This window comes from Pinus tabuliformis, chromosome 9 (genome assembly GCF_031772625.1).
Source record: "Pinus tabuliformis cultivar Carrire ecotype Pingquan chromosome 9, CPIR1, whole genome shotgun sequence".
NCBI classification, from domain to species: Eukaryota; Viridiplantae; Streptophyta; class Pinopsida; order Pinales; family Pinaceae; genus Pinus; species Pinus tabuliformis.
Genome location: NC_142307.1, coordinates 380,706,731 through 380,719,408, shown reverse-complemented (window position 1 = coordinate 380,719,408; position 12,678 = coordinate 380,706,731). Strand labels below are relative to the sequence as shown.

Here is a 12,678-nt window from a genome sequence, read left to right as displayed (position 1 = left end):
GTAGTTTAATTGGCAATGTCTGTAAAAATGAAACCAAACCGAAACCGAATTAGAAATCTTGAATTCAAATCTTAATCTATGAAAATAAGACAAAACTTAAGATATATATAATGGGAAAAGCTCTAATGGATGCTATGTATGAAGAATTATTGTGACAGTCTGTAAATGTCACAGGAGAAACTGTGAGCATGGTGAGCCACTTCCGTTGACATAAATTTCATGTCAAATAAAAAAATTTATAACATGTGGGGGCTTTGTTGTGAGAAAAACTCACATCACCATTTGCTTTCGGCAAAGGAAGAATACAGAACATACTTTTTTTTCTTTTTCTTTTTGTGCTTATTAATTAATTGTAAGCTAGTGTGCTTCTTACTGCATTCTAAGATTTTGGTTTGATTAAACCAACTTCCAAACTTTCCATTAAAATAGTAACAAAGATTTGCCTTTTGGTTAAGTATCCATGTGTATTGTCTTCCAGGTCCCTTGAGATGAAGTAAAGTCATAAAAAGGTGGCAGATGCGTGATGAACTCTTTCTGTTTGGTTCCCCTGCCATTTTTTCCCTGTGGGTAGCGTATCTTTGGATTTTTTTTTTCAACTTTAGTGTTGGACCTCCATGCTTTTTTGTTTTATGATATTCTTCCAACCTTAGCCAGAGGAAGCGATCCTTTGAAAGTTCGTCAGCCCGGGAATAAAGAACTTTTGCCTACACATTTCTTGAAGAAGATGAATCCAATCCAACTATAATGACATATCTCCAACAAAAATAACAATACTGTCCTGTCATTTGACATTCTGCAACAGTACTTGATCAGGGTGCAGTGCAGGTAACTATGGATGATGCACTTTATTACATTTAGATAGACAAAGCTGCAACGAAGCACAAGGAATTTGGCTTTCCTTAATTTTATTATGTTAAGTTTCATTGTGACAAAGCTTGAAGAAATTGGGTAGATGAACCAGTTTTTTTTGTATTTCATGTTTGTATAACCAGATGGGTCGAAAAAATTGGCCATGGAAAAAGAAGCAGGAGGAAAGGGAAGAAGAGAAGCCTAATGTTACCTGCTCGTCTGGTCAGACTCATGAGGTGGGGCATTAATTTCTTATATATCAGAACTCATTTTATATAGATTTAATGATTTGAAATGATTTTTGATGTTCTATATTATTGGTGTAGCAGGAAGTGCACTTGGAGGAAGAATTGGCAACAGAAAGCAAAGAAGATATGGTGAAGCAGCGTGAAAAACTTTTGGAAGAGGCAGTTTCAGGTAACAATCTTCTACCCATTTACAGGCAGGGTTAGGATACACCTCAGGATTGTTTATATCTTCAATTTCACTATGCGATCAGTGAGCTGAAGAAGCAAGCACGTTCCAGAGATTGTGTCAAAATGGTTTAGTCAATATCAAATTGGTTGACCTGGTTGTGTAACTTCTTCGATTGAGATTCATTCTAGGTGATGATTTGTGGTTGTTTACTTGTGAGCTGAATATATATGTTTTCTGAGTTTTCTTCTCCACAATGTGTAACGTGTTTCTGTCAGTGAGTATGTGAAAGTGTTTTTGAATATGATGGCAAAGTTTGATGCCTCGAAAAATAGATTATAGACCTTGTATATCTTCTCCTTGACCCAGTAGTTTGTCACCTGGCTGTCAGAATTGCTTCTTAGAAAGAGTCTCACTTACCAACACAAATGCTTTGCCTAGTTGTGAAATTTCTTTGATTCTCCATGTTAAATTTAAGAGAGTGCTTAAGATGAGAATAGAGAGTATCAAATAAAAATAGATAGTGCTTAAGATGAGAATAGAGAGTATTAAGGAATAAAATTTTATTTCTCAGCAATCCACTTTCTCATTTTTCTAAAAACGCTTTTTTATCTTTGATAATAGGTAAAGTGTTCATCTTAAACATGGTAGGTTTTATTCTACTTTACACAATTTAACTTAGTTAAAACCATAAACCATATAAATCTAAAAGTTTAATTAACTTTTTCTTTTCTGTGAATAAATATATGAATAATATTGAATATTACAATTAGATAAATCATATATAATATCTTTAAATAAATTCACCTGTTATAGATAAATCATATAGGTTGGTTTTGAATAATTTCATATGCTTTTTTTTTCCAATTGAATCGATTCTACTTTCTTTTATATATATGAGGGCAGGCAAAAGAAATAATAGAGAAAACATAAGATATTGCTAACCAAATATGTTGGACAAATGCCTTTGACAAATGCCTTACTCTGGTATGGGTTGTATGTAGGTAAGTTGGGTCGACCATATTATTATTTTGTTATTTAAATATTTAAAGTTTTTAGTTAGAATTTGGTTAAAAAAAAAAAATTGTTAAATTTTGATATTTATTTTTTAATATGAGTTTTTGATAGTATATATAAATCCAGTATTTTGAAAAATTTTAAGTACTTAGATTATAAAAATTTCACAATTTAAAATATAATTTCAATAAATCTCTATTAAATTTTAAACAAATTAGACTATAGAGAAAACCTTATATAACAGATGAAGTATATTTATCACTACCAACATTACGAGCATTATCTAATGCATATAAAAATATACAGGTAAACCGAACCTATTTCTCTAAAACCCCTTTGCATCACATGAATAAATAATAATTAAGAATTTGTGGGTTTCAATTGCTTATTTCCACATAACCTTCAATTACTTCACATGGCACTAAGTTCCAATTATCCTGTGGTGTATTTTATGAGCCCCAGATTGTTTGGATCATACTCAATTTCATGCATCCAGTGGCGTTCTATTGTAGATTACCCCACCCAGTGAAAAAACAATCCTTGAAATTTGATAATACATTCTTTTCTTTTTGTTTTCGAGGTAGGATGGGAAACTGCTCAAGCTGAAGCGGCAACTTCAAAGCGTGAGCTGGAGGTCGCAATTGCAGAGAAGGTTGAACTGAAAAGATCCTTGAATGAATGCCAGATAGAACTTCAATTGGGCAGGGAAGAGATCGATAAGGTGAAATCCAAAAAGAATCTTCTCTTCACATCATACCAAGACGTCCTCCACTCCAAAAGGAGATCCCAAGATGAATTACGCACCATGGAGATTGCAGAAAAGGAAAAGTCTCGTTTGAAGTATGAACTTCACTTGCTTAACAAGGAAATTGAAATCCGGAGCGAAGAGAGGGAGCACTCCATGAAAGCTGCAGAGGTTTCCCACATGCAATACCTGGAGAATGTCAGAAAGATTGCTCAGCTCCAATCAGAATGCCAGAGGCTGAGAGGATTAGTGGGCAAGAAGGGCAAGAATATATCCCAGCCAAGCAGATCATCATTAACCAAGCCGTGTCCAGCCTCACCTGATTCAAGCAAAAACTTGTTGGACCATGACCTCCTCCAGCTCTCTGCATCAAAATTACCCACCTTGAAATCTCCCCGCCGTTCCCATTCTCGCCATTCAGTAGATAATGCCAGCAGCGTGGCATCTACTGTACATATGGATGAGAATAACGAAGATGAAATGAGCTGTGCTGAATCGTGGGCATCTGCCCTCTTGGCAGAGCTCGATGACTTCAAGAAGGCCGGAAAAAATGAGCAGAGCTCTGCCAATTTTGCCACCCTTGGCGAGATAGTTCAAATCATCCATCCTGGAGCTTCCAGTTTGAACCTTGAAATGGGAAAACTTGTTCAGGCCAAAGAGGAAATCACCCAGCATCGATTTCAGGACAATGCCACTGCTAACATATCTGAATATATTATAAATTGAAAAACAAATTCATATCTTCACCTCCATTCACAATGGGCTACACAGAATTTATCTCTAACGACTCTTCTGCCCTCCATACAGCCACAAAATACAAAATAAAATCGCAAGGGCAAAACAAGCATGCCTTCAGAATATGTAACTGCAACACATTGATACGGATAAAAATCGAGTCAAAACCAAACAAGCAAGAACCGCCCCAAAAAAAAAAACATTATCTCTACGGTTAAAGCCATTACAATCTTGCACAGTGACACGGTGAATAAAAATGGTTGAATGATGAGGGCTCTATCCACAGCCAACCATCTTCTATGCATCTAGCGTCTCCCAAAAGAAAATCCGAGGTAGTAGAACAATTTACCCAGACCATTGGCAACCCCTGGTACAGGAGTTGAATGGATGTCTTCCTATAATTTTCCTTGCATATTCCGATACAGAGTGAGCCAGAGAGACGAAACATCGTGGAATGTTGAACGACCCAGTAACAAGCGTCACGGCTGGCATGGTTCAATTCAGATCAACGGTTAACGATTACCTAATCGTCTAACAACAAAATCGAATGGCACACATTTTTACACGTAAGCAGTTTGGGTAGTTCATTTCATAAGGGAACGCCTTACGGCGTAAATATTCCGATACAGAGTGAGCCAGAGAGACGAAACATCGTGGAATGTTGAACGACCCAGTAACAAGCGTCACGGCTGGTATGGTTCAATTCAGATCAACGGTTAACGATTACCTAATCGTCTAACAACAAAATCGAATAGCACACATTTTTACACGTAAGCAGTTTGGGTAGTTAATTTCATAAGGGAACGCCTTACGGCGTAAAAATACTTGTCTTCTTCTTTAGACAAACCCTTCCGCCATCCTCTCACAACCCTTCAATTCAAATTCTCACTATTCTCAGTCGGACATCGAATTGACAGAGTCCCCACTTTTTGTCTATCCATAAAAGGATACGTCTGCTTTCTATGATCCAAATTCATTCCATATATATACAATTCTTAAGAGATAGGCTTAGGATTTTAGTTATGGTTTCACCATTTCCTGCCAGGTCAGATTCTCGTTATTGGTGTCGCTGACTAATTGGGTAATTTGCATTTGTCGGTCTTTCTAGGAGCCAAACTCTTTGGTGATAATTAACTAAATTGGTCAAATTTTATAAAGATGTGGAATAGAGCATGGTGAATTTGATTTTGTTAATGGTACTAGTGAAATAAAGATTATTCGGTCAAATTTGATCACTTCATGAGAATATGAAACTAATTAATTAATAAAATATAGATTTGGTCAAATTTGACAGAATCTATAGATTAATCTAATGAAATATAGATTTTGTCCAATTAATTTAATTTAGTATCTAGTAAAATATAGATTTTGTCAATTTGATCCTTCTATAAGATATAATATTCCTACATTCATGATTGTGTCCACGAGATTTCAAATTTGGTCATATAATACCTTGGGTGGTATCTTAACCTATGATCTATATGGGTGAAGACCATTTTTTAATGTAAAATGTGAAAATTGGGATCAAACTTTTTTATTTTATTTTATTGTATATGCATGCTCTTAAATAATGTTTGAACTATTTGAGTAGGTATACTCATGCTATTCACTAACTGTATAAAAATATTTTAGTTAATTCTAAATAATACTTATTAAATATAATATTTTGTTAAATTTAATAAATATATAAAGAAAAGCTTGAGACTTATTGAATTTTTATCTTTTGTTTGTGCATAATTCTTTTCCATATATAAATTAAAGAAATAGTTAAAGAAGCTTGCTCAAATAGGGATGTTGTGAATGTTGTTCAACACATTGTCTTTTATAAGAGTGTGCTTCATGGACCTATACTAGAGAGTTGTTTTAGACTTGGGGATGTTGTTGATGGTTCAATATGGCTATTTTTCTTTTTAAGTATTCTACTTCATGGAGTTGTGGTAGAGGCTATTGGACATTCTTTTGAAGAATGGTTTGGAGATGATAGAGCTTGAGGGAATTTTGTTACAAAGTGGCACGCTACCTCCCTTGGTTTCAACTACTCCAAGGAATTTCCCCAAGTATTCTCCAATAGCTCTAAGGGATTTTATGTCACAAAATAATAATAATAAATTGGGAAGGTGGATCCATACTTAGGTTGAAGAGAATTTTTTTATTGAGTTGTAATATAGTGTCTATTGATTTAGATATAAGATCTATGGGCCCATGAAGAATGACAAAAAAAAATGTTGGGCCGCATTCTTCATTAGAATGGGATAAAATATTAAGGAACCCTCTCCAAAAAGTAAAAAAGAGAGTTGTCCTTGTCTTTTTGATGTCCATGTTTATGAGAAACTCAATTTATATACTCATCATATAGCACAAGGACACAACTAAGTAAACATACCAATTAATATTTTCTTAAAAGGAAATTAGTAATTTCATCTTGTTTTTCATCTCCATGGTTAATGTAGATGTGTTGTCCTTCTCCTTCACCAAGTGGCTCTAATGGGTTCTCTCATCTTTATTTCGATGGAGCCAAAAGGGATTTAAGGGATAGGGATAAATACAAGGGCTAGTTTGATGGACCTACTATTAGGGAGGGATTCATGACAATGATGATGAACTGGTTTGATGGATTAATTTTCATTTATGTTGAGTATTTCCGTCTAGTCAACTCATATTTACACTTGTGGTAAAGGAGTTTCTTATATCGTAATATGAATCTCCTACAGAGATGTGGATTTTTTTCTCTAGACCATCAATCCTAAACTCGTATCGACTTCTCTTCTACACAACCATGTTGGACAAGTGTTGTATTATTTATATGTAGACATTGTCTCATGATAATGAAAGGGAGGTCCAAAGGTGGCACATCTCCTTCCAGCATCCACTCTAGAAGCACCACACCCTTCAAGGTACAAGTTAATATTGACATCCCCATATTTCAAGGTCAGATACATGGAGACACCATAGATAAATGGTTAAATATACAAGAAGGATGTTTTTGTGTTCATGATTTTTTGAGCTAGGAAAATATTACTTTTTCACTTCTCAAATTCACCCCCCCACGTTAAGTACTAGTGGGAAACCTACTTCCAGAACAAGGACGAAAGTACAACCTCATTATTTTCAACCCCACTCACTTGTAATTTGTTCCAGGACACAATTAAGGAGAAGTACTACCGTATGAGGAGCTGTGAGGATAAATACATAAGCTCGCCATGCTGCGGTACGGAGGGGACAAATACATGACTCAGTTTACCAATTTTTTTCATACTCTTCACACGATTTTGGGTATCAAGGATTATGAGTGACATTTGATACTCAAGTAACATGGCTCTATATATAGGTACATCCAGGACGAGACGGAGTTCCTAGATATCTCCATGCTTGGCATGGCATACCCATACGCTGTCAAGGTTGAGCAGAGGTTTAAATAGAATAAGCAAGACTTTGGATTTGTGAATCAAAACCAAGGGAAGGGTGGCCCCAAATCATAGATAAAAGGACAAAGCCAAGGCGGGTTGACCCAAGACAACCCATCGAAGCCGCAAGTAAAGAACAACAGTAAAAATACAAAGAAGGACATGGGAAAGAAGTAGGAGTTCCATAAGAGCTCCACTCACAACTCAAGTGAGTTTGAGGACATGTAGTCACTTGTGGCTGAGCTGAAGGCATCCAAATGAGATGCATGTTCTCACTATGAGTTAAAACCCGATAAGGGGATTTACAAAGGGAAGCATATCATTAGTGCAGATCCTTGTCCCACCATGGCCACCACCAAGACCGAGAAGAATGAGACTGAAGATCGAGAGGAGGGGGAACTCCTCTTTCACTCACAAATGTCGGTGAAGTGTTCTCTGTTGTAGTTCATTATCGACGGTGGGAGTGAAAGGAAAGTCATTTTAGCATATTTCGTGAAGGGGTTAGGCCTACCAACTACAACGTATTTGAAGCCGTACACCATTAGGTGGCTTCGCCAAGGATGATATATCCGTGTAAGTCAACAGTGAAGCATTTCCTACATCATCAACCCCTTCATGAATGATGTACTATGTCATGTTTCTCCTCTTGAAGTTTGTGATTTATTATTATGACAACTATACTTGTGGAAGCGACATGTTGTATATGAGTCTATACCTCACTCTATGATTATTACTTTGGTAAATAAGTTGTACAAGATACTAGAGGTATCATTGCCTATGACCGTCTATTTGATCACTACATAGAAATGCAATAAGATCATTTCACAGATCACAAAATTTGTTTTCCTTATGATTCTCCCTGACCGAAAGAAGAAGATTGTGGCCACAACTTCTAAAAAGGGATCCCCTGCATAGTAGTAGCAGATGGGCAAGGTCGTGGAGGGGTACAGTGACATTTTTACCTCACCTACGTGGGTGCCTCTGCATTGTCACCTAAAGCACTCCATCAATTTTACCATGGGAGTGCCACTACCCAATGGACCAATCTATCAACACTCTACTCTAGAGAACGATGAGATCAAGAGGAAGATTAAGGAGTTGTTGCAGAAAGGGAGCATCATGCCAAGCTCATCACCCTATGGGAGGCTCATTGCATTGGTATAGAAGAGGGATGGGACCTCGAGACTTTGTATTGACTATTAAGCACTAAACAAGATCATTGTCTAGGACACGTACCGAACCCCATGGATTGATGACCTTCTAGACCAGCTCAATGGGGCCAAATATTTCATCGAAATTTACTTGATGTCCGAGTACCACTAGGTGTCTATTGAACCCTCCGATGTGTGGAAGACTGCCTTCAAATCTAAGGGACCTCCAAACCCTGCGACAACACAAGCTATGTGCCAATTTGAAGAAATGCACTTTTAGCATGACCTAGGTTTAATATCCGGGGTACATAATTGATGAGCAAGGTGTGCATTTGGACCCAACCAAGATACAAGTCATTTGGGATTGGAAATCGCCAACCACTCTAACGGAGCTCCACAACTTTCTGTATCTCGCCAATTTCTACTATAGGTTCATGTTGGGGTTCTCTCATATCACTTTGCCTTTAAGTCAAGTCATGAAGGGTGAAAAAAAAAAGTTGTTTTGGTCTGAAACTCAACATCATGCATTTGTCAAGTTGAAGCATCACCTCTACTCTATACTAGTGCTCACATTACCACACATGCAACAAGCATTTGAGATTGAGACAAATGCATCCGACTATGTTACAGCTGCAGTTCTTACTTAGTAGGGGAATCAGGTTCCTTACCACAACGAGACACTTTTAGACACAGTCTGAAAGTATCACACCTATGAAAAATAAATGTATTCTATTTTGCAGTCCTACCGTCAATGGAAGCATTACATTATGGGGAAGGAAGTTTTCATCCACACACACCACTGACCTGTGCAGTTCATACAAACACAACGGAAGTTGCAGAACGATTCCTATAAGAAATGGTTCACATACCTGCAATAGTTAAATTTCAACATTAAGTACAAGAAGGGAAAAACCAATGTTGTTGTAGCCTTCTTGAGTCGACCACCATTCATGGCATTGATCACTGTGCTCAAGTTCTATATGCATGAGACTTTGGGGTGGCCACATCTTTACAAGAGTGATCGAGAATTCAGAAACACATACCAAACACTATTGGAAGGTAAGAAAGTTCTGAATTTTCACCTCAAGGATGCACTATTATGTCACCTAGGACACATATGTGTACCTTAAAGTGAGCATGCCAATATGATTTGGGAGGCACACTACAGTCAGCTCGCAGGACATTTTGAAATAGAGAAAATAGTGGCAGTAGTACATAAGTATTTTATTGGCCGAACCTTCGTTAGGATGTTGGGAATTACATTAGATCGTGCAATGCTTGTACCATTTCCGAACCAACCGTCAAGAAGAAAGGCATATATACTCCTTTTCCTACTCTTAGTCGACCTTGGGAATCAATATCAATTGATTACATGTTGGGCCATCCTTTTACTAAGCATGGAAATCACTACATTTTCGTAGTCGTTAGTAGATTCTCTAAGATGGCCAATATGGCGCCCTGCAAGAAGAGTATCACAACAGAGGCTGCTACTAAGATATTATTTCAGTGAGTGTGGGTATACTTTTTGATCCCACAGTCCATTGTATTAGATTGGGACATCAAATTTCTAAGTGCATTTTGGTCAAGTCTCTCGTCGATGTAGTATACCGAACTTACTAAGTCCATGGATTTCCACCCGCAAACTGATGGAAAAAACGAGATCGTCAACATGATGATCGTACATATTCTCTGCATGTACACCTCTAAGCATCCATGCACATGGCATGAAAGCATCCCATATGTCCAACACAACTACAACATAGCTCTACATAGCTCAACAGGCCACAACCCGTTTCATGTAGGGTTAGTATTTAAGTAATTATGTCCCATTGATGTGGCCATACCATATGTAACTACTCAGGCATATTCCTCTCACGTCCAGTCCAAAGTCGATAGAGCTAATAGCTTCATTGATTGCATTGAACACATCTATTAGTAGGTCCATGATATACTGGACAAAGTTAATGCTAAGTATAAGCAATTCCATGATCAACATCAGATGTCACACAAGTTCGAGATGGGTAACAAAGGTTAGCTGCATTTACAAAAGAAGTGCCTCAGTGGTCCACACTGCAAGTTTTTCATGCTCTGATATAGGTCATCCACCATCACCATGGCTGTAGGGGATAATGCCTTCAAGCTCAACATTCCACTATTCCTTGGTGTGCACCCAGTGTTTAATGTATACCGCCTTATTCTCCACCATTGTTGGATAGGTATGACATTGCAGAACAACTCACATGAGCATATCTAAACCCAGACTACATGGAACAAGCCACAAATAATCATACAATAAACACATAGATCAAGAACACTCGCCAACAGAGGATCTAGCTATATGGTGTTGTCAAAGCAATTAAGTCCTTCACCAGGAAAATTGGTTCACGAGGGATTAGGTTCAACAAACATGTCCTCACCTCATGGAGGATCTGAATGCAATGGGGACCATTGCTTCATGATGAAGAACTAACCCACATGCATATTTGTGGCTACTTTGCTATTCCATCTAGACCTCTAATCAGTTTCATCCATTTCCTTATTTATTGCAACATTTACTATTTTTAGGAGTTTTTCAATTCGTGAACTTCTAGAGCCATTTTAACCCCCTAAACAACATTTTTTTGAGGTATGAAGAAGGCTCATAACCAATGTAAAGGGCCTATTGCAAATCCTATAGTACTCAAATATATATTTCCAGCAAGGTATCATACAGACCAAATGGATATAATATAACCATGTTATGACCCCGGGAAGTTGGCTACTCGACTAACCCCCAATGGGGCTAACAAACTCTTGGAATTCCATCTCTTGGGCTGAGAATTTTCGCTTTTTAGGCTTTTCCCTTGTTTTTTAATAATAAATAGGCCCTTGAGCTTAATTGTAACATAGTTTAGAGGCATGTAGCCTCCAATCTGTTCTCAGAGATAAGCAAGCATCTATCGAGCTAATTTATTTCCATTTTGTTTGTAAGTTTGTTTTAGTATTTGATATTAATGAAATGAAGTGTTATTTTTTCTACATCTCCATATTTATGGCTATACCTATAATTTGTTATGTTCCTATTTAAGTCTAGATCAATCCAAATATCATGATCTTCCTTTACATTATTTTGATCAAAGGTGTCCCAACACTTGCACCTATAAATAACATATTGGAACAAAGAAAAGTATTCTTGAATGATCTCTTATATATTTCCAACATAATCTAATCTCTCTTGCATTAGGTTTTGATCATTTTGGCTATCGCAAATCGATTGGTTGAATCGAATGCCACTCCATAATCTTGTGTCATGCTTACATCATCGACATCCTCCGTGCAAAAATGATTTTCATTTGCCCACATAGATGGGAATAAATGCACCTATAAAGAAGTGAAAAAATCATAGTTTCATGTGTCTACTAACCCAAACATAATTAAAATTATAGAATATATATAGATGTTACATTTCAAAGATGTTATGCCTACAGAGGTTTGGTCTCGTGGCTAGCAGATGATCTGTTAAGTCGTTCGTGCCGCTGTGCAGGTCACGAGTTCAAGTCTTCTCTTACCCTAGGGCTGTTCTTGCGGGCTAGGTAGTTCCTCCTAGAGGTAATAGTGGCATCTAGTGGGATTCGACCCCGTGTAACGTGAATACAAAACCACCGTCATTGCCAATTCCGCTAGTAAACAAAAAAAAGGTGTTGTATGAAGTTGAAAATGTACAGAAAGATATTATTACCGAGTTGTTGCACCAAATCCCTGTGTTTAACATATCCTCTTCAGCATGCAAGTAATAGCCATATGCATTGTATTTCTCTCTCACTTTATCAACAATCCAAATGTTAGGGCATGCCATTGGGATATTTTCTTTTAAATGAAAAGGATAAGGCACACTTCTACCATTCAAGTCTCTGAATTATTTCCTGTCACTATCCCATTTCCTCCTCTTCCACTCATATAATGTGTAACCCATGATTGTGTCACTTCCATATTGTGAAGAATGAATTCTTTGATGGCTTCAATTTCTGAATTCGCTGATGAAACAAAACCATCATTTATAGTACGTGTGATATAAAAATATGCATTAATATGAAGTTAATGTGAATAGTTATTGTGTATAAATTTGACAAATTATAATCCACTTACTCTTTATCATGTACATCTTCCTATTCATTTCAATAATATCCCCTTCTCTTTTGTCTTCTTCCCTTTCATCGTCCCAAATTGTTGCACCTAGTGTGTTGTCGATCTGCTTGGTGTAGTAACCAACATAATAGAAATAGTCACATAATATATACCCCTCTGCCATAAACCCCTCAAGTTTTTCCTTTTGTTTAAAAACCCTTTCAATTTCTTTTTGTACCTACCTAAGAAGAAAATCTAA

General features: G+C 37.0%; 1 protein-coding gene across 1 annotated transcript; it reads left to right on the top strand.

Moving 5' to 3' along the window:
• The first annotated feature begins 671 nt into the window (after nt 1–671).
• LOC149148752 (filament-like plant protein 7) lies at nt 672–3,883 on the top strand. Its single transcript, XM_089442267.1, has 4 exons — nt 672–825; nt 993–1,085; nt 1,179–1,296; nt 2,865–3,883. The coding sequence occupies exons 2-4, from the start codon at nt 993–995 to the stop codon at nt 3,749–3,751; spliced, it is 1,098 nt and encodes a 365-aa protein (XP_089298393.1). The 5' UTR covers nt 672–825; the 3' UTR covers nt 3,752–3,883.
• The last annotated feature ends 8,795 nt before the right edge of the window (nt 3,884–12,678 follow it).

What these genes read in the sequence shown, in the direction of transcription:
- LOC149148752 (XM_089442267.1), top strand. Translation starts at nt 993, where the DNA reads ATGGGTCGAAAAAATTGGCCATGGAAAAAGAAGCAGGAGGAAAGGGAA. An exon ending in CGTCTGGTCAGACTCATGAG is followed by an intron (nt 1,086 to 1,178) that starts GTGGGGCATTAA and finishes TTGGTGTAGCAG; the next exon opens with GAAGTGCACTTGGAGGAAGA. An exon ending in TCTACCCATTTACAGGCAGG is followed by an intron (nt 1,297 to 2,864) that starts GTTAGGATACAC and finishes TTTTCGAGGTAG; the next exon opens with GATGGGAAACTGCTCAAGCT.